The sequence below is a fragment of the Sinocyclocheilus grahami genome, unplaced genomic scaffold (assembly GCF_001515645.1).
Source record: "Sinocyclocheilus grahami isolate Dianchi unplaced genomic scaffold, SAMN03320097.WGS_v1.1 scaffold36.1, whole genome shotgun sequence".
NCBI lineage: Eukaryota > Metazoa > Chordata > Actinopteri > Cypriniformes > Cyprinidae > Sinocyclocheilus > Sinocyclocheilus grahami.
The window spans coordinates 656564-683806 of NW_015505215.1; the positions used below are offsets into that span (position 1 = coordinate 656564).

At 36.6% G+C, this 27243-nt stretch overlaps 1 protein-coding gene across 1 annotated transcript in view; it reads right to left on the reverse strand.

The window, feature by feature from the left end:
• The window catches only part of LOC107581539 (neurobeachin-like protein 2), a 92524-nt gene that overhangs the window by 29132 nt on the left and 36149 nt on the right, over positions 1–27243 (reverse strand). Inside the window, 19 exon segments of the mRNA XM_016267114.1 lie at positions 2443–2600; positions 2812–2961; positions 4664–4981; positions 9942–10088; positions 11183–11339; positions 12014–12189; positions 13957–14652; positions 16490–16578; positions 16664–16823; positions 16954–17112; positions 19859–20009; positions 20102–20204; positions 21261–21420; positions 22780–22913; positions 25184–25355; positions 25559–25651; positions 25823–25905; positions 26007–26349; positions 26435–26554. Of these exon segments, the coding sequence (XP_016122600.1) occupies positions 2443–2600; positions 2812–2961; positions 4664–4981; positions 9942–10088; positions 11183–11339; positions 12014–12189; positions 13957–14652; positions 16490–16578; positions 16664–16823; positions 16954–17112; positions 19859–20009; positions 20102–20204; positions 21261–21420; positions 22780–22913; positions 25184–25355; positions 25559–25651; positions 25823–25905; positions 26007–26349; positions 26435–26554 (3569 nt within the window).

Sequence of the window (27243 nt, forward strand, 5' to 3'; positions counted from 1 at the left end):
TTGTAGTCCAAACGAGTCGTTCGTTGTAGTTTTTGAAAAGTGATTTCTGTTAAATAAAATATCTCCTTTTGAAGTGGATTTTGAGCTTTGTAACTTTGCAGATCTTTTTTATGCTCAAACAGCAACATTACAGACTAGCTAAAGCTGAAAAAGTGAAAAAGCATAATAGGACCCCTTTAAATATAGATGAATCCTTAAAGCTATAAAAAATATTTTTTCCTCTTTTTTTCGCCTTTGTCCTTTGATTAATAGACACAGCAGCTGGTTATTAGGTTGTTTTGGCTGTTATTTCTTTAAGAGCTGCTTACTGAACGTGAAGCGGATGTGACACGCATCAACTCTTTTTACCTTTTCTGACCCACTTCAGGTCTTAAAGTCTCTATTAATGATCTGACTAGTTAAATCGGGTGTGCTAGATGAGTGAGACAGTGCTGGGCTGCTCCAGGACAGTTTTGAAAACCATTTCAGAAACATGTTCTTAAATGTGACCCATATAAAATATATTACATGCATGCACAGTTTTAAGGCAGCTTTAATCGCATTTTTGATAACTTCATGACTTAACTGACCACGGCATTGCATGCACAGTTTATTTCGTGCTTTGATATGAAATGATACAGGCTACAGCGCGCGCCGGCGCCTTTGTGCGTGCAATTGAAGAGCACGCGCTGCGAGCACAATACCATTTCCGTGCTTGTTAAGAACCCAAAGATCACTGTGGCTGAGCTCCAGAGATGCAGTCGGGAGATGGGAGAAAGTTGTAGAAAGTCAACCATCACTGCAGCCCTCCACCAGTCGGGGTTTTATGGCAGAGTGGCCCGACGGAAGGCTCTCCTCAGTGCAAGACACATGAAAGCCCGCATGGAGTTGTGAGATGGTGAGAAATAAGATTCTCTGGTCGGATGAGGCCAAGATAGAACTTTTTGGCCTTAATTCTAAGCGGTATGTGTGGAGAAAACCAGGCACTGCTCATCACCTGTCCAATACAGTCCGAACAGTGAAGCATGGTGGTGGCAGCATCATGCTGTGGGGTGTTTTTCAGCTGCAGGGACAGGACGACTGTGTAACGAATCAGCTCATGTGAAATATGAATAACTAACCATAACTAACGAAGGAGTGGCTTCACAACAAGTCTGTGACTGTTCTTGAATGGCCCAGCCAGAGCCCTGACTTAAACCCAATTGAGCATCTCTGGAGAGACCTCAAAATGGCTGTCCACCAACGTTTACCATCCAACCTGACAGAACTGGAGAGGATCTGCAAGGAGGAATGGCAGAGGATCCCCAAATCCAGGTGTGAAAAACTTGTTGCATCTATTAATGAGCTGACGAGTTAAATCGGGTGTGTTAGACGAGTGAGACAGTGCTGGGCAGTTTTGAAAATAATTTCAGAGACATGTTCTTAAATGTGACCCATATAAAATATATTACATGCATGCACAGTTTTAAGGCAGCTTTAATCGCATTTTTGGTAACTTCATGACTTAACTATGACCACGACATTGCATGCACGTAGTTTATTTCGCACTTTGATATGAAAGGATACAGGCTACAGCGCGCGCCGGCGCCTTTGTGCGTGCAATTGAAGAGCATGCACTTTGAGCACAGTACCGTTTCCGCACTCGTTTGATGCTGAAGTGAAGAAGAGCGCGCGTCTGAAACGTCTCCCGTTCTCAGTCGTTCTGCGACTGAATAAATGCAGTTCTTGTCAAGAGAAAAAGCATTTTTAACGCGTTAAACCGAAAAGATTAATCGCCTGCATTAACACGCTAATTTTGACACCACTAATAATGACCCTAAGCACACAGCTAAAATAACGAAGGAGTGGCTTCACAACAACTCTGTGACTGTTCTTGAATGGCCCAGCTAGAGCCCTGACTTAAACCCAATTGAGCATCTCTGTAGAGACCTAAAAATGGCTGTCCACCAACGTTTACCATCCAACCTGACAGAACTGGAGAGGATCTGCAAGGAGGAATGGCAGAGGATCCCCAAATCCAGGTGTGAAAAACTTGTTGCATCTTTCCCAAAAAGACTCATGGCTGTATTCGATCAAAAGGGTGCTTCTACTAAATACTGAGCAAAGGGTCTGAATACTTAAGACCATGTGATATTTCAGTTTTTCTTTATTAATAAATCTTAAAAAATGTCAACAATTCTGTGTTTTTCTGTCAACATGGGGTGCTGTGTGTACATTAATGAGGAAAAAAATTAACTTAAATGATTTTAGCAAATGGCTGCAATATAACAAAGAGTGAAAAATTTAAGGGGGTCTGAATACTTTCCATACCCACTGTATATATAAAATGTATTAATGTACTGTATGTATTTATTTATTTATTCTGATAGTGATAATGGTGCAAAATAAATGAGAGATAAATGACATGAAATACGTCAATGCATAATATTCACTATAAATCAGAACGTTTTACTGCATGCAGACCTGAGTGCCCAGGCTCCTCTCTCACTGCTCAGTAACCTGCGCAGTGATTTCCAGTGTCCCCCCACCACCCCCTGCTGGCTGTTACTCATCTTCTGCAGGCTGTGGTAGCGGCTGTTCTCTGTGCGCACCCGTTTTAGGTACGGGTCAATAATGAGCTCCTGTAAACAGAAGAACACAAACGGTCCATGTTATTAGCTCATCTATCAGAAACACATGGTTTGGTTGGGGTTTGGGATGTGTACCGAGTAATCCCAGTATCCCAAGCAGTAGAAACTCACGGTCTGGTCAATGTGGGAACTGAACAGCAATCTTAAGTTTACCAGCCCAACATATTCCCTCTGTATCTGAATAAATGGGGTGAATAGATACCTGAAACTTGGCTTTGCAGTCGGAACGGTCCTTGTCTCTCCTCTGTGCAGTGCTCATGAGGTCATCAAAGCAGGAATTCCAAAAGTTGGACATCAGGTCATGACTCTTCCCAAAAGTGTCTAGTTCATACTGCTGCATCGTGGGTCCCACCTACAGGCATACATTATAAAACATTTACATTTTTTAAACATGGGTATTTCTTGCAATAATATTTGATTGAATGAGTCATGTTTGAAGTTACCCTAAAGCAGCCAATACATGCACATCTGTGACCACGCTTCAAAAATATATATTAAAGTGTTTGTACAAATCAAATATAAACAGCCAACAGTTAGGATAAGGAACAATTTCAATTTTGTAGATTTGTTTGAGATATATACAAATTTATATTAATTATTTAATAATAATTATTACTAATAACATTTTTAAAATAATAATTAACACAACCACGCTTCAAAAATATATATTAAAGTGTTTGTACAAATCAAATATAAACAGCCAACAGTTAGGATAAGGAACAATTTCAATTTTGTAGATTTGTTTGAGATATATACAAATTTATATTAATTATTTAATAATAATTATTACTAATAACATTTTTAAACACAATTTATTTAATTACAATTAATATTAATAAACAAAAAAATAATATAGTTTAAAATAATAGTTTTATTTGTATAATATTAGTGATAATGAATGCATAAAGTAATTCAAATAACATAATTATTTTAATTATTTCTAAATGTACACAATGTATTTGAAATTAATATATAAAAAGTAAAAATAATGTAATACAATATTACAATATAAATACAATATTGTGCATACAATGCAATAACTTGAATAAAATATTTTTTATTATATTATAAATGTAATTTACAAACATTAAAATAATAAATACTTTAAATTGTATACATTTATAATATCATTAAAATAATTAGAGTTATTCGTGCCTTCTATCATATTGCTGCTGTTGACCTTTTGCTGCTTTCATGTATACTGAAAATATATTATATTTACTTTAGCTACTAAAGCTATACTGTAATGCTGAACAAACACTCTTTCTCTCTCTCTCTCTTCACCTCCCCTAACCTAGTTATATGTTTGGGCATAGTGTAAAACCTGGTTTACTTCCCGATTCAAGGCATGGTAATGTACCGTGTGATTTGTATATACAAACAGGGTAGATTTATAAGCACACATTGTCACATGCCAGCCTTCATAAATCATCTCCAGGTCACTCTGGCATGATGTCTGTTTAATTTAAACGCATGGTTTGTTTCGGATTTGTGAGATGAAGGGAATAAATCAGGATTTTTCTGTCTTGTTTTGGCTCTGGATGAACAAAATACTAAATAAAGAGTTCATCACTACAATGGATGCGGATAAACCGTCAAAGTGACAAACCTCACGCTAAAACAAACACACGTCTGCTGAGTTTTCGAGAGAGGAGTCTACAGCTCTGATGCTGGACCAATGCTGAAATCAGCTTTGGGTAAACTTAAATGAATCCAAGTTGATTATATATAGTATGCTACAGATGTGAATAAAGAAATGGGTTGTTTCAAAGAAAAAATGTGTGTATAATTCTTCAGCACTGAGCTTTGTGTGAAATGATGAGCTTATCTCTTGTTTGACTGGGAATGAGCGCTGAGAGACTTATTTCTGACATTCTGCATCCAAAAAAGGTAAAACAAAACAGGTTTGTGGTAACATATACTGACACGGCTGTGGCGGAGAAGCTGCCAGCTTATCGTAAGGTAAACAGTCTAACCGAGTGTATTCTAAGCGAAGTGTCTGTGTGTGTGTGTGTGTGTATGTGTGTGTGAGAGGGAGATCGGGCTGTACTGACGTGGTTCTGGTAGAACTGCTGCCACTCAGCACTGCTGCAGTAGTTCTGGAGATCCTGGGCGAAGGAGGGGCTGCCGTTGGTGGCGGGCAGGTTGGGGAGCATCTTCTGCAGGGTGGTGCGATCCGCATGCTGGTCCAAAAGCGCTCGGACGATGGGCACCAGCGGGCTCAGCAAAGCCTCGGCACCCGGGTCTGAGCCAGAGTTTGCAGGCCAAAGAGGTGCACCAAGACGACCCAGAAGAAAACACACCTCCTCCCAGGACAGACTTAACACAGTTTGCAGCAGGCTATGAAGCTTTAAACACGCCATCTCACACACCTGAGAGAGAGAGAGAGAGAGAAAGAGAGAGAGAGAGAAAGCAGCAGATATTACATATTACTGTCATGGATTTGGTGTTATTTGTGTTTGTCTTATTTTTTTTCATATTAGACTTTTATGTTGATATGTGCATTGATATCTGAATATCTTTAAAATAGCATTAAAATAGTTACTGTATTCATGCAGTATACACTATACTATACTATACCAATGGATTGATAGCTTATAACATATTGCCAGGTAAATAATTTTTATGTGATATATACAGTATACCATAAAGTATATACAACACTAAAATAATTACTTTGAAACAATTTTCACTCAGAAACTGCTAGAAAATTTCACAAATAATTACAATTTTATTTTCTTGTAAAACATACTCAAATAATCTTTAATTATAACAGAATTTTTTTAAAGTGTTCATTAAATATGTTTTTAATGTGAAGCACAGGCATAGTACAAAAATTATATTTTCATACTATATTATATACTGCAAGTATAAAATAGTATAGCATAGTAGAAAAACTGAATAATAGCTTAATGTTGACTACATACTGCACAGTGTATAATAAACCATTTGAATGGATACAATATGCTGTACTATACTATACTTACAGTATATAGTATACAGTTTAAGTGTGCAAAATCACTGTTATTTTAGTATTATACATTATATAAATAGACTGTTATAGTACTTATTAATTATGTCCTTTTGCCATTTTTATTTTTATAGAACTTTTAAAATAATATTTCTACTCAGCTTTAATTACATTTTATTTCTGTTTTAGATTCAGTAATTTCAAAATTATTTTACTTCAGTTAGTTGTCAAGGCAACATTTCTAATTCTGGTTAAGTTTTTTTTTTATCTACTATTTTTTATTTTGTTAATATGTTTAACTATATTTAATTGAACAAAATCTATTTTAATAGTTTTAGTTTTACCAGATGCAGTATAATATAGTATACTATATCAGGGGCGTTTTCTCCGAGGAGGCAAGGGAGGCAGTGCCTCCTCCAAATATTGGATGAGAAAAAGATTTGTAATACAAAAATAAAGTATTACAGGTAAAGTTACAGCAGGAGTCCGGGTCTCGCTCGTCTCCCCTGAGCTCATTGAGTTTCAACAGACCCCCTAAAGCGTGCGCTGAGTTTGGTGGGGGGTAATTGAGAATTAATGGGGGAAAATCACGTGAGAGGAGACAATGCCTCCATCGCGATATGATTGGATATGACTGGTTATGATCGGCTGTGATTGGTTCATGTGATAAATGCGCCTCTTGTGCGCATCCGTGAACAGTCTGAATGAACAATATATTGGCGTTAATCGAAGACTAATTTAAAAAATAAGCAAACAGCTCTCACACTTAGATAAAATCACTTTGTTACATCAAAATAAGACTTAAAATGGTATGAAAACATGATCTGTGGGAGTTTTCAGTGAGTAATCAGCTTGGTGAAATTGAAAGTAGATCTCTGTGTCGTGACCAATATTTACTGAGCTTTGATGACTGATGAACCGAATAATTCAAAAATAGTTAAAAGTTAACTATTAAAAAGAATAGCTGAACATAAGTTCACAAATAAAACATATTGTTTAAATTGTTACTGCCTTGAGTTATTATTTTAGAATAAATGTAAAATGCTTAAGAACCCTAACTTGATGAGATTCATACTTGGCTTTAATGAATAAATGATTGATTATATTGTTCATGTAAAAATATAAAATATAACTGTTTTTTTCTTTCTTCTTTTTCTTTTTCAGACTTTTATGTTGATATGTGCATTGATATCTGAATATCTTTAAAATAGCATTAAAATAGTTACTGTATTCATGCAGTATACACTATACTATACTATACCAATGGATTGATAGCTTATAACATATTGCCAGGTAAATAATTTTTATGTGATATATACAGTATACCATAAAGTATATACAACACTAAAATAATTACTTTGAAACAATTTTCACTCAGAAACTGCTAGAAAATTTCACAAATAATTACAATTTTATTTTCTTGTAAAACATACTCAAATAATCTTTAATTATAACAGAATTTTTTTAAAGTGTTCATTAAATATGTTTTTAATGTGAAGCACAGGCATAGTACAAAAATTATATTTTCATACTATATTATATACTGCAAGTATAAAATAGTATAGCATAGTAGAAAAACTGAATAATAGCTTAATGTTGACTACATACTGCACAGTGTATAATAAACCATTTGAATGGATACAATATGCTGTACTATACTATACTTACAGTATATAGTATACAGTTTAAGTGTGCAAAATCACTGTTATTTTAGTATTATACATTATACTGTTATACTGTTATAGTACTTATTAATTATGTCCTTTTGCCATTTTTATTTTTATAGAACTTTTAAAATAATATTTCTTTAATTACAACTTATTAATTATGTCCTTTTGCCATTTTTATTTTTATAGAACTTTTAAAATAATATTTCTACTCAGCTTTAATTACATTTTATTTCTGTTTTAGATTCAGTAATTTCAAAATTATTTTACTTCAGTTAGTTGTCAAGGCAACATTTCTAATTCTGGTTAAGTTTTTTTTTTATCTACTATTTTTTATTTTGTTAATATGTTTAACTATATTTAATTGAACAAAATCTATTTTAATAGTTTTAGTTTTACCAGATGCAGTATAATATAGTATACTATATCAGGGGCGTTGGAGGCAAGGAGGCAAGGGAGGCAGTGCCTCCTCCAAATATTGGATGAGAAAAAGATTTGTAATACAAAAATAAAGTATAAGTTACAGCGTTACAGCAGGAGTCCGGGTCTCGCTCGTCTCCCCTGAGCTCATTGAGTTTCAACAGACCCCCTAAAGCGTGCGCTGAGTTTGGTGGGGGGTAATTGAGAATTAATGGGGGAAAATCACGTGAGAGGAGACAATGCCTCCATCGCGATATGATTGGATATGACTGGTTATGATCGGCTGTGATTGGTTCATGTGATAAATGCGCCTCTTGTGCGCATCCGTGAACAGTCTGAATGAACAGTATATTGGCGTTAATCGAAGACTAATTTAAAAAATAAGCAAACAGCTCTCACACTTAGATAAAATCACTTTGTTACATCAAAATAAGACTTAAAATGGTATGAAAACATGATCTGTGGGAGTTTTCAGTGAGTAATCAGCTTGGTGAAATTGAAAGTAGATCTCTGTGTCGTGACCAATATTTACTGAGCTTTGATGACTGATGAACCGAATAATTCAAAAATAGTTAAAAGTTAACTATTAAAAAGAATAGCTGAACATAAGTTCACAAATAAAACATATTGTTTAAATTGTTACTGCCTTGAGTTATTATTTTAGAATAAATGTAAAATGCTTAAGAACCCTAACTTGATGAGATTCATACTTGGCTTTAATGAATAAATGATTGATTATATTGTTCATGTAAAAATATAAAATATAACTGTTTTTTTCTTTCTTCTTTTTCTTTTTCTGATAGTGTAAGTAATGTTTAACCAAGAAAATGTGACTGGGACATTCATTTACATTTGATAAATAAAAAAAAAGTGGATTTTAGAACACCATCGCACACCACTGTACTATATAATACATTGTACTATAATATACTACATTAATAGAATAATCGCCTACTTGACTCTACATGTTGATTGATTATATTGTTCATGTAAAAATATAAAATATAACTGTTTTTTTCTTTCTTCTTTTTCTTTTTCTGATAGTGTAAGTAATGTTTAACCAAGAAAATGTGACTGGGACATTAATTTACATTTGATAAATAAAAAAATAAAAAAAAGTGGATTTTAGAACACCATCGCACACCACTGTACTATATAATACATTGTACTATAATATACTACATTAATAGAATAATCGCCTACTTGACTCTACATGTTTTTTTATTATTTGATAAGGCACAGGATGCAGTAAACAGTAAGCTATTATTCCTTTCTGAATGCACAGTGTTCAAAATTTAAAAAGGGTTTCTTCTATTGATCATGCACACCTGTGCTGTGTCCTCTTGTTAGTCTTGTTTATCTACTCATGTTTGCCTCTTGTCTTTGTCTAGGGCTATTTCTGAAGTGGCACTTGTCTGTCTGTGCTTATTATAGAGTTCCCCTGAGCACAGAAGCTTTTTTTTTTACAAGCTCACATTAATTTATGGTTTTAAGGATGCATTTAAGTTGGTTTATTTTGTTAATTAGGTTAATTATACTTGCCTAATACCCAATATATGTAAAATTAGCTAGATAATTAATTTTTAAAATAAACATGCATAGTAAAGTTTAATGGCCAGTAAGAAATATTTATGTCAGATAACTATTTGTAATTTATGTGGGAATAAATTGGACACTTCTTTTGCATGGTACATGGTCTGTGCAAATTAAGACTTCAACTTTTATTATTACAGCACTCTGCTCTAAAGAAAATAATTACAAGCTTAGTGCTGTATAGACAGACAACCTTCCTATAGGAAACAAACATGCTCTTGAACAACAGACTGTAAAGAGCCTTGAGGCAGGCACATGTTTTCCCAGACCGCCTGTCAGTTCTTCAGTCAGTTGATATGATCTAATTTGAGTGTGGGATGGGTTTGAGTGAGTCTGGAGGAGAACGATAAAAAAAACACACATATGCCCATATATGGACATCTGCTCTCCAATGGAATGAACTGAAGCTATTTACAAAAACTCTCTTTATAGCCCAATGTCATATCTAATAATCCTGAACATAACCATGTGTGTGTTTTTCAATGCTCCACTTGCACAAGGGAGTATACTTAGCGTCCAATTTCAACACCACGAGTGATTTTTAGTTTTGTTTGACACAGTCATAATAAGTTTATCCCACATAATTAGCTAATAAAAACACATTTGTAAATGTCAGAGCGAGAATTTTAGAACACAACCCTGGAATCCCTTTTAAGATGGGTGTATACTGTATGTGTGTACCTGTGGGTTCTGCTGCTGCTGAATGTACCCAGTGATGATACGCAGGCCGATCAGAGACATCTCTTTGAGCTCAGAGGACCCCGCTGACCCAGGGGTCGTGTGCCATGCCTGCAGCCTATCCAACAGATTCACCACCCCCTCAAAAATCTGCCACAAATATAGACACACTCTTATACTCATTCACAAATAAACACATTGTATACAATAAAACGTCAGAATAAAGTTTCCCTAAAAGAAAATGTGTACACTTATAACTTATATTACATATATTATAAACAGTACATATGAGTTTATATGTTTGAGAGACAGTGTCCTTATAGTTATGAATTTCTATATTATACACTACTGTTCAATGTGGTAATTTTTTTATTTACTTAATTAGTAATTAATACTTTTATTTAGCAAGGATTCATTAAACTGATCAAATATGACTGTAAATACATTTTTAATGTTACAAAATATATCTATTTCAAATAAATGCTGTTCTTTTGAACTTTGTATTTAACAAAGAATCTTGAAATTTTTTTTATATATACACCTGTATATATCACACCTATTTTCAACACTGCTAATAATAAGAATGTTTCTTGAGCAACAAATCAGCATATTAGAATGATTTCTGAAGGATCATGTGACTGAAGACTGGAGTAATGGCTGCTGAAATTTCAACTTTGCCATCACAGGAATAAATTGCATTAAAAAAAATATTCAAATAGAAAGTTATTTCAAATTATGATAATATTTCACAATATCACTGTATTTATTTAGCAAATTAACGCAGCCTTGGTGAGCATATGAAACTTCTTTCAAAAATATGAAAAATCTAACCAACCCCAAACTTTTGAAAAGTAATTTTTGCAATAACAGCAACAACAACAGAACCAAACCGCATCCATATATCATTGAAATATGATTAAAATCAGATTTTTTTTTAAAAATCAGCATCAAAGGTCTCAACAGTCAGATCAGATTTCAGATGGGGTTTTTAAAATTAATTAATTAATTAATTAGATCATTTGGGATGTGGTGAGTAACATCATACAAAGTGTGCAATATTTTTGTGTTTTTAGTTTCCAAAAACACTTATTTTCGCTAACATATCAAGTTGTATTTGCATGCATTGTGAACAGCCTAACATCCTAAATCCGGATTTCTTCCAACTTCCTGTTTCAAACTCTTTTGGCTTTGGAATAAGTGTAAGTTATAAAATCAGAATGAGAATATATCCATCCATTCCCCACCTTCTCACTCCATAGTGTTTGATTGTCAGTGCCCTCTGCGAATAGGAAGTCCTGGAGCAGTCTGAGGAGGCGGAGCAAAGAAGGCACATGGGGCAGAGACACGCCCTGAGAGTCCCTCAAATCTGACAGAGACGACTCCAGCATCATCTCCAACAGACTACAACATACAAAAGACACATAATGCATCGGTAACACCCCCGCCAGCTTATGATATTTGTTCACAGCAGCAAAACAAACAGAATACAATGTCTTGAACAAGTCATCAGACAGGCACACCCTATGACTTAAAGTAAAAACAAGCTCTATGGTGATGCAATGCAGGAGCCACACCAAAGAAAAGCAACAGCCCAGTAGCGCAAAGAACGTCTGCCCTCCAGAGATCCCCACCCTGCCCTCATCTGAACCAAAGGAATCCATACAACACTTTCATGTACGGTACTTCCCTCCAGTCTCAGCTCACTGATCTCTACTGGATTTCAAATGCAGTAGGTTTTCTCATAATGGAGGTCAGTTACAATTTAAAATAAGCTTCACAGGGCATAAAATAGAAATATGCCCATTTTCTTCGGTTTCACTGAAACTTTAAAGTCACTAGCACTTCTCCCAACAAGCTACACATGAAAATACTTCAGGAGGGTTAGGAAATGGTTCAAAGTTCGTTCAAAACGTTAATCTACAAGGTTCAATCAGTCTGAAAAAACTGTCAGTCTTCATTTGATCTCTCTGGGACAGAGGAATTGTTAACGCAGTGCCTTATTTATAATTTTTTTATGAGCTGTCACTATGTCTGGATCAGAAAGTTTTAGAGCATTAAAGTTTTAAGCTTCTGACCTGCGTTTGATGTCATCAGGTGGCCGCACCAGCTGACAGGATGAGCCAAGCTTGGTGAGGACAGAGAACACCTGACCCCTTTCTCTCCATATCACATCTTCAGACCCCTCAGTGCCACTCCACAGCACAGAGAATACAATGTTCGTCAGCAAATTACACAACTCCTCCTCGGGAGCCTAATGGGGGAGACAGAGAGGCAAGTCTTCAGCGATCAAACTTATTAAAGTAATCACAAAGTAGAACTCAGAGAAGTGGTTCTCAACCTCTTTGACTCCATTGTTGAGGGCCCCCTTTCCAGTTGTTTGCGATTTACTAAACAAGGATTTTTTTTAAATAAAAAAAGAAATACTTACAATTTCTGCCCAATTTTAGGGTTTGGCATAAGTAGAGAAATGTATATTCTTTATAAAACTGTCCATAGGGTTTATTAGATTATATTTTATTAATTTACTTTTCCAGGTCTAGAAATCACACTTTTAAAATGAGGCTGAATGTAGTGTTTACATGAATGCTCACTAAAGTGATCGGGTTGATGTGCGCTTCAATATCAGATTTGATCTCTTGACATGCGCACACTGCGCGAATACACAGTTTCCCACTGTTTGCACATACTATCCTCTTCCCATTGCTTCTTTACTTTGTTTTAAAGAGCAGACTTAATAAAACAAGCCATCTGTGGATGAGAGTATACTTTATATATAAAGTGAGGACTGATAGGATGTTGTTCTGTTCCAGTTCACAGACGATGAGTGGAAGGAAAACTTTAGAATAATATGACAGTCATTTATAACACTTAATTCTACAAAAACGATGGCTCGTTCTACACATCGTACGCCATTACGCCATTTCTACATCACTGCACTTGCGCAGTACTTTCCAGTTTCAGTTTTCAATGTACTCACATGTACATTTACATGTACTCTCGATTGGATTAGAAAAGGTCTACACCACTCCTTCTAATCCAAAAGAAATTTCAGATCAAACTCAATTGGATAAATTAAGGTGTTTACATGAAGGCTTTTCAATCTGTTTGAGCCATCAATCTGATTACTAACGGATTATTTGGTTTCATGTAAAGCCACTGATACAGTGCTATAAAATATTAAAGTGGCCGCAAGAGCATTGCTCTGCAGTTGCTAAATGGCTGTCAGCACATTAGGTGAAAAAGGTAAAAACATTAGAAAAAAACTGCTTAAACTAGCCTGGCTTGTTTGTTGGTATTAGTTGGATTATTTTGGTCTAGCTTGTCTGTTTTTTTCCGCCATTTCTACATCACTGCACTTGCGCAGTACTTTCCAGTTTCAGTTTTCAATGTACTCACATGTACATTTACATGTACTCTCGATTGGATTAGAAAAGGTCTACACCACTCCTTCTAATCCAAAAGAAATTTCAGATCAAACTCAATTGGATAAATTAAGGTGTTTACATGAAGGCTTTTCAATCTGTTTGAGCCATCAATCTGATTACTAACGGATTATTTGGTTTCATGTAAAGCCACTGATACAGTGCTATAAAATATTAAAGTGGCCGCAAGAGCATTGCTCTGGAGTTGCTAAATGGCTGTCAGCACATTAGGTGAAAAAGGTAAAAACATTAGAAAAAAACTGCTTAAACTAGCCTGGCTTGTTTGTTGGTATTAGTTGGATTATTTTGGTCTAGCTTGTCTGTTTTTTTTCCAGCAGGGTCATCCTTCAGTTGCTGGGTTTCCAACCAACTATTTTTGAACAATGAACAAGTAACATTGTTTACTTGTACTTGTTTTTTGACCTTTGACCTCATTTGTCTTTAATTACACCCTCGGTGTCTGTAGTTATCTTGTCTCAGGAGCTGTATTCTGAAATCACTCCCTCAACCTTTATTCACTATTCCTTACATTACTTTACTAATACAGTCCACTGAATGAGTAAGTGACAACAAGTTAGCAAATGTTCACCATGTACCTGTGGGTTAGATGTGTTAGAGATGGTGTCTGTAGGAGGTTCGGTGCTGTAGCTTGTGTCGTCCAGAACATTGGACAGACTGGAGCTCTTGCGTGGTCTCATGCCTGGGAAGCTCTTACTGTGTTCCAGAGGAGAGGGGGTCTCTGGCTGGCTCCCCACAGGTGTCTGGGGCCCTTTCTGAAGGCTTAATTCCAGCTCAAAGGGTGAGCTGAAGGGTGAGAGCGGCTGATACATGTTTTCCTCTTCCTCCAGCAAACGGGATGATGATGGATTGTCCACAGTGTTGGACAGGGTGGACGAATAACTGCTTTGTTCTCCAGAGTCAAATGGTTTGAAGTGGAGGGAATCATTCTTGAGCTGTCCGGTTGACGGAGGAGACTGGGAGAGGTCAGAGTAGCCCTCCGACACATCCTGAGCTTCTCCTTCTTCCTCCTCGTACTCCTCTTCATGGCGGGCGGTGAGGGAAATGTAGACGTTCTGCCGGGTGTCCTCCATTACGCTGTCCTCACGACGGAAGACGGGTCTGGGAAGAACGGGCTCCAGAGAGGTGGTGGGACTGGATAAAGAATTGGATTGGCTGAGAGCACGAGACTTGTACGATTCTTTGATGTAGAGTTTGGTGAGAACATCCTGCCAGCCTGACTGACGCGCGAGCTGCTTCACATACTCCTCGTTGGAGTAAATCAAGTGGAAGAGCTACAGGGATGAAAGAGAGAGAAATGTTAATTTACTAATTTAAGAATTACTCATTTAGCTGAGAATAAACCCCCAGAGAGCACACATACGTCTGCAAGATGTCTGTTAAAGATCAATTAATCTGGAAAGCATCTGTTGTGTACAAACATCTGATAGACGTCTTTAAGATGTCAGTTTTACATGCATTCTAAATCATAAACATCTTAAAGACATTTTCTAAACGTCTATTTGACATCTGACAGAAAATGCCCTGTAGATGCATTGCAGATGAGCAAACACTCTAAAAATATGTCTTGCAGATGTCAAACAGACGTTTCTGTGATGTACGTGTGCTATCAGGGCCATCCCAAGAAAGTCACAACATATAGTACACTTAGAAATGGGTTTTCTCTTGCTTCAGATTGTCATTATGTCGCATTTGCAAGTTAATGTCAGATGGACTGTATTATGAGGTAAAGCAAGTGAACTCTGTATTGTCAGATGGTATTGTCAGCATGTGAGTTAACGGAGAGATTGACTTTGGTTTGGGCATGTGAAATTGATATGATGTCTTGCAGTTTAGTAGTGAGTGAGATGCTGTATCAGTAAACACTCTTTAAAAATGACAGATGCAGTGATTTATTAGTGAAGGATTCATCAGACTAATTCAAATCTTTAACTGGTGAGTGAATTATTTGAGTAATTAATCTATATTATAGATCAGTGTTTCCACTAAATCGACACATCCCTTTCAAATGTCACAACTTGTGTATCATCGAGAATTTTAGAGTTTGCCAATCATAAGTACGATATGTGACTCAGAAGTTATAATTATGATATTTCTGACTCTACCTAAAAGGCACAGTTAACGCTATGTTAAGGTAGTAGGCTAAACTGTTAGCAAGCTTGCTAACCATAGGCTAACTGAAAACACAATCTTATCCCTTTTTGGCATCCAGTTTACAGTTTAATTTAAGTTTATTGCCACATCAGCTATTTCATGGCAACGATTATACATAAAAAATATAGTAGAACACAAATAAATTAATAAAAACAATTATAAATCAAAGTATTACACATACATTTCTATAAAAGATACTTTAAATTTACTTTTGAAAGAAATTGTACAAGTTTTTCTGGGTCCATCTTATAAAACAAGTCCTTAAGAGTTTGTCCTGATAATAACCTTTGTCTCATGACATGAAATATTGGACAGACCAAAAGCACATGTTTCACCGTCAAGTGAGTCCTGCAATATTGACATTTTGGTGCTTCTTCACCAATCAATAAATGTCCATGAGTTAATCTAGTAAGTTCAATACGGCACCTTGTATACACAACTTGGTCATGCCTGGATTTAAAAGAATAAATATATCTTGTTCCTACAACAGAATCTATTTCAAAAAGTTTATTATTTTGAAATTCTTCCCATTCCGCTTGCCATTTCTCCAGTATGTATCTGTTGATTACTGGCTTCACATCAGAAGGCGGGATTTGACATTCATTTACATTTTCTGTAAGAGCTTGTTCTCTTTTTGGTATCCATTTGTAATGCATGATCAAAAACATAGCTTGTTATCTTGATATCTTGTTATAGCCAAGCAAGCCATTCCAAGCCATTAGCACTGAAAACCTACAACACCCCATAAAATAAGCTTATCATTAATACTGGTTAAAGCTGGTTGGCTAGTCTTAGCTGGTTTTAGCTCGTCTCACAGCCCGACCAACTAAGCCAGCTAAATAAGTGGTCAAAACCTCTCTGAAACTTGCTAAACCAGCTATGAGCGGTCTGAAAGACCAGATAAGATTAGACAACCAGCTTTGGCTGGATTTAGCTGTTTTTTCATCAGTCACTCACCTTTCGACAGATATCCAGTCGGACACTGAGGTCGGCGCGATGGGACAGGTACGCCACTGCCAACAGGTCTCTAAAATTCGGAGTGGGATCTACACCAAACAGACAAAAAAAACAGACAAATCAACACCTGAAGTGTAAAGTTGAAAACTACCATCCACATTTTCTTCAGTTTACCTGTGGCGAGCACTTGCTCATACAGACAGCGTACAGTCGCCATGGTGATGGGGACGTCTTCAAAGGAGCAGACCAGCCCAAGGTAGCCGGAGTCCTTGAGTTTGATGCGCATTTTACTGCGCTCAGGAACACGTTCACTCTTCAGGACTTTATACAAGACCTGCAGCAGAGCAGGAGAGATAGTTCCTATCACTCTGAAAGATACTGATCTCACCGTTTGGGTTTCAAAAGTTCATCTCAACACATGCCTCACTGCAGTGTCACCATTTAAAGTGCAAGTTTGTTCTCACCCTGAATAATCTCTCACGAGCCTCGTCCCCATAGTTGGTTTTGAGTAGCAGACAGTAGAGCTGCTCCACCCCTCGCTCCAGAAGAACCGTCACAGCCTGCTCCCGTGGAGAAGGAGAACTCCTCAATACAGTGTGTAACACATCCAGAATACTGATCATCTACAGAGAGGGAGAACATTCGTTCAGCAATTAGCGAACCCTAACCTTACCAGAATATCACCATAATAAGAAACAACACATGAACTGAAAAAGGTTCCTTCAAAGACAAGGTATGCGGTTTCTCTTTACTCTTCAGTGTAATAAAATCATATTAAATTTGATTATACACAAATGTTTAAAAGGTTCAATAATGCCTTTTTTTGCTCTGTTTACACCTGGTATTAAGATACATTTTGGTCAATCAGATCACAAGTAGACGAGGAAGATACATTCCACTTTACACCTGCTGTTTTAATCCATCTCTTTTACCCATTTTTGACCACTTTCCTGAATTCCTTGTAAGTATGGGCCTTTTCTGATCTTTCGATATAATATTGCAAAATATCCTTGCACAATTTACATATGAACTCGAATGGAGACAATGGAAAATGATATGGAGAGCAGCAGCTTTTGTTTCTGCTCCGACAGCCGCAAAACTATGCTAAAAGCTGTGGATTTGTGTTAGAATCAGGACCGTTAAGAGTACATCGTGCTTTTAACAATTTTTGCCTTCAATCCAAGCTTACGCTTTCAGCAGGCAAAATGTAAATCCTGTCTAACTAACGTGCTTCACAACCAGAGTTGGGTATTTAACTTTTTCCTGTAACGCAGTAAAGTAATGCATTACATTTTAAATTTGTGTACTTTGATTACAGTTACTAAAGTCAATATAATTACATTACTTACGTTACAAAAGTAGTTAAGAAAAAAAAATTATTATATGCCTTTTAAAATCATGTTTTGCACAGCAGCGTCAGTTTGACGGAGGCGTCGACGCGATCACTTGCATTTTTTCCTGATAACAGCGAAAAGAACTTAAAACGCTCCGCCATTTTTGATCGTATATATTTATAAGTGTAATACATAATTTTAATCTGTGAAGGGTCTACTTTTATTTGTGTACACTCACAATATCAACAAAATATTGTGCTTTTGTAAAATAAAGAAAACAAACGGGGTGCGCTTTCTGCCGTCTCAGTCTCCGCAAACTTCTTTCTGAAACGCGTCACTAAAATGAACCCAAACTCAGTGAATACTTCACACACAGACATGAGAAACATATCTATGGAAAGCTTGAAGTGTCTACTTTTATTTTTATTTTTTTTGTTCTTATCCAAAACAAATATTCTCTGATGAAGTAATCCGTATAAAACCAACGCGAGGTCCAATCTTTCCTGTCTGAACTCATTATCTGTAATGTGATCACGCCTCCGCGCAGCACGCACTATTCATACGGTAATCATCCACGTGAGTAAACGCCCACATCACCTCCATAAACAAAGAAGCAACATTCATTTTTAGCATTCAAATATGCAATGTATGTTCATCAATACTGTTTTCAAATGTTATCAGAACCGTTTTCAATTTATTAAGATTTTTTCTGTCTTTAATGCTCACACAGTTAAACACAGTTAAGCCAGCATACACATACCCTACACTCAGCAAGCAATGTTGTATATAAAACACTGTATAGGCACATTTAAAGATACATTTTTTATTGTTAGGCAGGTTTATACTAAGAACGTTAAGTTTTAGAAATGTATTAAATCTGTAAGTCAAGTTGCTGTTTTCATACCTTTGTAATATTTTTCAGTCAATATTAAATTACTGAATGAACTACAATTTTCACTTTGAAGTGTATTTTTTTTAGGTTTGATATGTTTTCAAAGTAACTTGAAAGTAAAGTAATTAGTAATCTGATTACTTTTTACATGCAGTAATCAGTAATGTAATCAAATTACAATTTTCAAGCAGTAATAAGTAATTTGTAATCAATTACTTTTTTTGAGTAACTTACCCAACACTGTTCACAACACAACCCATACTGTTTACGAATGAGGTCTGTATTCAGAGAGGAGCCTGTCTTTAGTGGCTATTTGAACGCATTTGACCCCATGACTGTCTACACGACAAAAAAAAAATCCGGTCGACTTCCTCTGTCTTCCATTTTTGACTACATCTGGAAGTGGTTGAAAGTGGTCAAGCTCAAAACGTTTCAGACCCTGTTTACACCTGTATTTAGCATTGTCCACTGGTAATCGACAAAATCTCAACTTAACTTAACTTAGGTGTAAACAGGGCCTTTTTCCAACACACAATCTGCAAATGACACATTGACAAATCAAATTGTTGTGTATTCCATGGAATGCCAGGCAATTATTGTTGACAAAATGTATGACAAACAAATACCACAGTGAATCAAAATGTAATGGGAAATGTATATAAGTAAGTTTGACCACCTTTATGAAAACCAGTGGTGGTCATACAAAAATGCTATTTTTTATGAACCCAAAAACCTATGAAATTGACATTACTGAGAATCACATACAAGATTTAAGAGGAATACATATAATAACAGAATTATATGTATGTATTATTATCACTATTATTTATTAATTTAAATTAATCCACAAATCACATACTATTGTGTCAATTGACCCCTTTCTGCCTTCCAGGGTTAATGTATTAAAAAAATATTTTTTATTCCAACTTCCATTGGTTGAGCAAACAGATAGTCCTGCCCCAGAATAACACCATTGGTTGAGCCAATGTATCAGGCTGGTTGGGATACTCAAAGAAACACTGATCTGACACAAAAAGACACACTATTTACTCTTTTCAGGAAGTCAATCAACCAATGTTTTAATATCTCAGAAGCAACACACTAGGTTTTGGAACAGAGCAGGTTTGTGTTTGTGTGGGTCACCTGTTGCTCGTCTTGCACTATAGCAGCGTAGGCTAGTAAACTGTGCAGCTCCTCAGCAGTGGGAGATTTCAGAAGGTCCTTCAGCAGAGCAAAAAGAGAGATCTGCACCGTCTGCCTCTCATCAGACAGAGGACTGCCATCCTTCTCCACACTGTGGACACAAATAGGGCACTTATAAACATCTTATATCCACACTCAATATTTAAATTTCAACCAGCAAAAACTCTTCAGTTCTGACCGCACCTGTAGTGTGTCCGAATCGAGTCCAGGATGTATTGAACACCATACCTCTTACGAGTCTTCAGCTTGCCTTCATTGATGACAGTGGTTAGGTACTGCACATGACCTGCAAACCAACACAAATACAGACATACAGATAATAGGGTTTGGAATTAATTAATCAGGTAAGAACAAATTTGTCATTTTGGGTAAACTATTCCTTTAGGACCTGATTTTTATTTTTTGCATTTAATGCAAATAAGTTGAATACCAAAAAAGCAATTGCGTCATTCCATGTCAACTCAACTAGAGGTCCCTGGCTCAAATTTTCGATTTTTAAAATATTTTTTCTGTAGAAAGACAAATATATATAGTGATGAAAGGCAAAATATTAAATGTCACAGATGTATATTTAATGAGTAATCCACTATTTTGTAGAGGGGGGGTCAAAATGACAAGTTTCACCTGGAGCCAAATTAGAGGGGTGTAAAAATGACTTTAGAAAGCTGGCAGCGTCATTATTTTATTTTTACACATAGATCTGTAGGTCTTTTAGTAAAATCTGTTGACTTTAGCAATCTTTGTTTCATTATATGCCAACGGTGACAGTTCAAAAATGGCAAAAAGCACTTTTTTTGCCTCAAGTTTGCACGCCTTTAACTCAATAAGTATTAAAGATATCTTAATATCCTTTTAGATTCTGCTTCTTAACAAACTTTCCTTTTGGTATCTTCATTTTAAAGGCCCTCGATGGTTCAATCCCAGAGATATGGAGATCTAAATGCAGCTCCATGAGTAAATTGGTGAATTGTTCAAATTTTCAGAGGTTAAAAACAAATGTGGGATACTTTACATACAGCTGACACCTACCGATCTCTGTGTAAAAATAAAATAATGATGCCGGCAGCTTTCTAAAGTCATTTTTACACCCCTGTAAATTGGCTCCAAATCTCAGTGAAAATTGTCATTTTGACCCCTCTCTACAAAATAGTGGATTACTCAGTAAATATACATCTGTGACATCTAATATTTTGCCTTTCATCACTATTTATATTTGTCTTACTACAGAAAAAAAATATTAACAAAATCAAACATTTGAGCCGGGAAATTTCAGAAAATGTGGTTGATTTGACACGGAATGACCCAATAGTAAATGCCATTGTGATGTGTATTGGTTGTTTACCCAGGCAGACTGCAAAGTGGCTGTGGCTCCAGATCCTGAAGTCAAAGAGCAGGTACTGGTACAGCTGTGATAGGAGGGCGTTGTTGCCCTCGTTGGACACCTGCTTGAGCAGGAACTGACAGGCCATCAGTACACTCATGTCCATCATACTGCTGGGAACCTGGAGGAGAAAAAGAATGCGAGACAGGAGATGAAGTGTTTCTGTAGTTATAAAAGCCATCAATCAATTACAAAAATAATCAAATTGTTTAAATGATATAATGATCAAATTAATCGCTTATGTATTAATCTCACACACACACACACACACACACACACACACACACAATATTACTGTTTCATTGTATTTTTCATCAAATAAATGCAGCAATGGTCAGCATAAGAGAAAACATCTTACAGACCCCAAACTTTGAATGATAGTGTAAAAATGAATTAAAATTTTCTAAGCTATTCATATAAATATAACGGAATACAAGTATAATTTTAATTGAATTAAATGTAATACTTGTCCTACATAAATGCATTTAATTGACAGCCCATGTTTTAAGCCTGAGGATGGTATACTTACAGTGGGGCAAAAATCAAACAGATGCCATTAATACAGGTAATGAGTGGAGGACAGAGGAGCCTCTTAAATAAGAAGTTACAGGTCTGTGAGAGCCAGAACTCTTGCTTGTTTGTAGGTGACCAAATACTTATTTTACCGAGGACTTTACCAATTAATTCTTTAAAAATCCTACAATGTGATTTTCTGGATTTTTTTTTCTCATTTTGTCTCTCATAGTTGAGGTATACCTATGATGAAAATTACAGGCCTCTCTCATCTTTTTAAGTGGGAGAACTTGCACAATTGGTGGCTGACTAAATACTTTTTTGCCCCACTGTATGTAACTATGAGTGTGTGTGCTTTCCATCTCTCAAACCCAAGAAACTCTCTTCAAAGGACTTTACAAGCCTGTCAAATCACAGTACATCAAAAGCAGATCAGATATGACTTTTAATTTTGTGGAACAATAAAAGACACTCCTAAGCCTAAAGATCTTACAGCAGATCAGAAATATATCAGCATCTGCTTCTCTGAACAGCTGCTGTAACAGAGACGCCCATAGATGTCATCAAATGATCTGCTTAATATCACATGCCTAGCATCCGATCGAATCGCTAGTGTAATGACAACTATGCAGCTCCTACAGATTTGAAACTTTCATACTGATTATGTGTTAAATGTCACAGATGTTGGAACACGGTGTTGTGATAAACGTGTGAACTCTTGATTTGAATGCGTTTACTTCAGACACTCAAACCTTGTTTATTAATTTCTTTAAAGATTCCTGGCACCAGATAAAACCTTAAAGCATGAAAAACTGTGATTGTGTGTCTATTGTGCAATATCATGGGATTGTTAACACAAGTGTTTCCTAACAGGATGCTTCGCCTTGAAGTCACATACACCAATATGTCCTGATAGACCTCCAGATGCACTCTCTATTCACCAGTGTGTGTGTGTGTGTGTGTGTACCTTGCCGAGCATGGCTCCGATGATGGGCGGCCCGTGGCACTGAAGCAGACTCTCCTGATTGGCTGGATGGTTGCGCAGCATGTTCTTAATCATCAGCAAAAACGCTGCTACACTGTTCTTCCCTAAACGGCCCTCTAACACACACACAAACAAAGCAGCAATCAGTTCCACATTAGTGAAATGTAACATTGACAAATTGCTGCAATGGCACTACATGGGAAATCAACAACCAAAGTTCAACTGCAGAACACGAAATACACAAACTCCCTGCAGCCTTCTACACAAGCATATAAACACATGTATGAAGACTCAAACACAACTTTATGAATCACTACCCCACAGCAAAATCAAATAGCATACTCAAAAAGCATCAATGGTGACTCATACTGCAATTACAGAAAAATGTACAATGTTTTAAGCAGCTCTAAAAAGCCACATAACAATCTGTTAATGTTTCATGTTGCATGCTGTAACTCTGCAGACTGTGGAAAAAAAACAAAAAACGGTGACACTTTCTATGAAGCCCATATTTATAACACATTATAAGAGTATTCTTAAGGCATTATAATGAATGCATAATGCATTATAAAAAAGTATATGTTGTTTCATCTCATAAATATTCATAATGACAATTATAATACATTATAAAACTTATTTGTGGTTATAACTTTTATGAGTTTGATTATTTATAACACGCAATAAACACCACGTTAAATCCACTTAATTTATAATGGATTATAAGTCTCATATCTTGACATTATTTATTTAAGAACTTACTATCTTACTGATATTACATTAAATATGGTTCAAATATAACACAGTGGGTGACATAATTACTGATTATATTGACTTATACTGTCTTTTTACGCGCTGTGTTGCGTATCAGGCTCGGAGAAACAACAAACCTACTCTACACTGCTCAAAACTCACGTTTGAATCATCAGTGGCAAATTATTTAAATATAAAAAACGTACTTGCAGGCTGTGAGTCAGAAGTGCCAGACTGTCCTTGCAAAGTTGGAACTGCTCAACTTTACAGAAACAGCCTTTGTGCCACAGACGCATTGTAGGCTACTGGTTCAGGAAACAGTCCTCATCCTCCATAAAATGCGCAGCACACATCTGAATATTTGGGTTGAACTGTTCTGGAACAGTGTTGTAAATACAACTTAACCACTGATTTCTAGTTGTGTCCTCTTTTGAAAGGCCAAACAAAGTAGTTTCTCTTTTACAACGAAACACACAGCGACTCCACAACATGGCAGCGGAGGCAACAGCAAGAATTAAAGTTATGCCTTCTTTCTTTGCGTGAACATTTGGAGTGGTTGACTCTTAACTTTTATAAAGAATATCTCTTTGTATTTGAGACTTTAGTCTTTGCAACTTTACAGATCTTCTTCTGCACCAAGAGCTTGTAACACTTCAAAGAGAAAGGAAAAATTGTAATCGTATCATATGACCCCTTTAAGGCTTGTGTGGTTTATGGGTGTCATTTTTTTTTAAATGTCTATATAAAGGTTGTTTTTAGCTCTAGTTTCAGTTCTAGTTTATTTAGTTGTAGTTGATTTAGTACTTCAACTTGAACTAAATGAAAATGAAAAATGTCTTGACATCTTAAAAGTATTTTTTAAACGTAATTGTTATATTTTTCTAAAGGCTTTGTTTTAGTCTTAGTTTATTACGATAATAACCTTAATTTTCATTTTAAAAGTAAGCTTATTTTAGGATGTATGAAGAGTTCAGATGCAAAAGCCTCTAAGTGCTGTCTGAAACTTTCTTCTAAAATTAGCATTTTTATTAGGCTCCTATATTTATGTTAAGTTATTTCACTTTAATGGCATAGAAAAGGACCTATACTTTGCCATTAGAGTAAAATTACTGAACCTAAACATAGGGGACTGATAAAAATGCTAATTTTAGAAGAAAATTTCAGATGGCACTTAGAGGCTTTTGCATCTGAACTCTTCATATATATACATGTATATAATTTGTGAAATGTTCAATGATTGAGATGGCCAACCAAATCAAAGTAGGCAGGGTTTACGGTCCACAGAAGCAGAGAGTACATTTCAGCGTGAATTGTCAGTTTTAACAATGAAAGACCCAGCTAAGGAAGTAGCGAAACATTTAATATAACTGCTATGTAATGTTATGGAATGATTCATCCATGCATGCATTTCATTTATTTATTTATTTTTGACCTTGTAATGCCAAATCAAATCATAGTGTCACAACGCAGTCTTCTGGTGAAAACGTCAGACTTCTTTCTGGTGATGTATGCAGGATTCCAATCATTTAATGCTTTTTATTTGATGTCTACATGGACATGAATTATGGGAAAAGAGAGAGGATAGTGAATTGGATATGTTGCCACCAATGTGTCACAGCTCTGAGAGAGTACTGACCAGATGACTTCCCCAGTGGCAGCAGCATGCCGGCAGGGCCCCTGGAGGACGTGAGCTCTGGCCCGAGAAGATCTGAAGTCTCCTGACCTACAGTCTCGCCCTGATCCAGTAAACACACCTGCTCCAGCAGGGGCAGGAGAGCTCCCATCCCACCTACAGAGCTCAGCACATCCTACACACAAGACAAGATAATAAAACACAATTAGCATTTACTGCTCCTGCAGGGATCTATGAGCTCACGAGTTTTGTTCTAGAAGTATGTGTTGAATACACACATTTCCCAACACTGGCAAACACAAAAGGCTGTACTGATGTCAGAACAAGATGAATCATTCTGATCTTAAAAGATAATGAAGCTCAGTGATGCATACACACCTTGATGTCCCAGTTCACCACTCTGTGACCAGTCAGCCTGCCATCGTAAAGATGGTTGGGGGACAAATCCAAACAGATCTGGCTCTTAAAGGCCTAGAATGTAGATATTTAAAGTTTAAATAATATTTAATCTATATTTATCTGGACATATTTATCAGTATTTATTCTATAGTTATTTTGACTTTTGAATATAATATATCTTTAATAAGACCTTTAGACTTTTGAAGAATCATAAATATACAGAACAGTTTGTCAGATGATTACCTGTGGTGTATAGTATAAAACTAGTTTGCTGTTGACTTCTGAAGGTTCACCATCAGCTTTGAACAGAGAAACATTATTGGGACCTGCCAAGTGAAACAGAGATAGACCTTCTTTAACGCTTGTTTCTTTGTGGTTGGAAAGGTGAATTTCTGCATTATGAATGCGGTGGATGTCTCATTTATACCTGCAGTGAACAGGGCTCGTGCCTGAGCAGGCTGCAGAGCTTCATGGCAGATGAACACTGTGGCTAAAAGGCCACCCAGTGATGAAGGAGAGCCCCACGCAGTGTCCTGTAGCCCTGCCGGGATGGTGTGAACTAGACTGTCCCGACTCACACCTGGCCTCCCCCCTGCGGCTGCTGCAAAGGATGCAGGGAAGGACTGGGAACGTGCAAGGGTGGGTGGCCCAGCATGAGCTGCAAATGCCATCTCGGAGGGCGAGTGGGACGGGTTGTGCAGGGTCGGAGAGGAAGTCATGGTGGTAGTGGTCCGGTGACCAGCTGATCCAATGCAGCAGGAAGTGAATGGCTGAAACATTGATAGTCAAACAGACCAATGAAGCAAAACATGTTCATAATAAATCAAACTACTGCAGGCAATAACATTTATTCACCTCATTCAGAGAAGGAAAGCGCAGGGGTGCTGTTTTACACTGCACTCCGTCCACATAAACAGTGACCACGTTCTGTCCAAAGGGCCGACGGCCAGGAATGTGAACAATGGCAACTGAGTGCTAGAGTGAAGAAAAGAAGGGTAAGAATAAGACTTTGAATACAGAAATGAAATCTTACAATGATATGATCAGTGTTGGGGGTAAAGCATCACAAGTAATGTGAGTCACATAATCAGATTACATTTTTCAAGTAACTAGTAAAGTAATGCATTACTTGTAAATTTACAACGAAATATCTGAATTACTTTTTCAAACAAATAATGCAAGATACTTTGTTTTCCCATTTATTCACTGACACGTCTCCTGTCTCCATGTTGAGAGAAACTTTGAGTGAGGTGCAGAGGCAGAGGCACTTCCTTCAGCCTGAGGCTTATTATTGTCATTTTTGGTGTGAAATGGCCTTTACAGTTGCCATAAATATAACTTTAGTTTTTTTTGTTATTATATAACAAATAAGCAAGCCAGGCCCAGGGGACACAAAGTGAAACGACAGTGAAAGATGGGAGAGGACCAGGCCTGGACTTCTCTCCTCTTTTACTGTCGTCACTCCTCTTTTTATCCTTCTGGAGCTCCTCCGTGGGACTCGAGACCGGTGAGTGGTGCAGGTGTCGCTCATTATCAATTACTCCACCGGCCTCGCTCCGTTCCCACGGCTCTCGGCCCCGCCCCCACTCGTCACACATGGTTACTACACTTTTACTATAATAAAACCATGGTTAAGTTTTGGAAGGGTTTAATTGAAATCATGC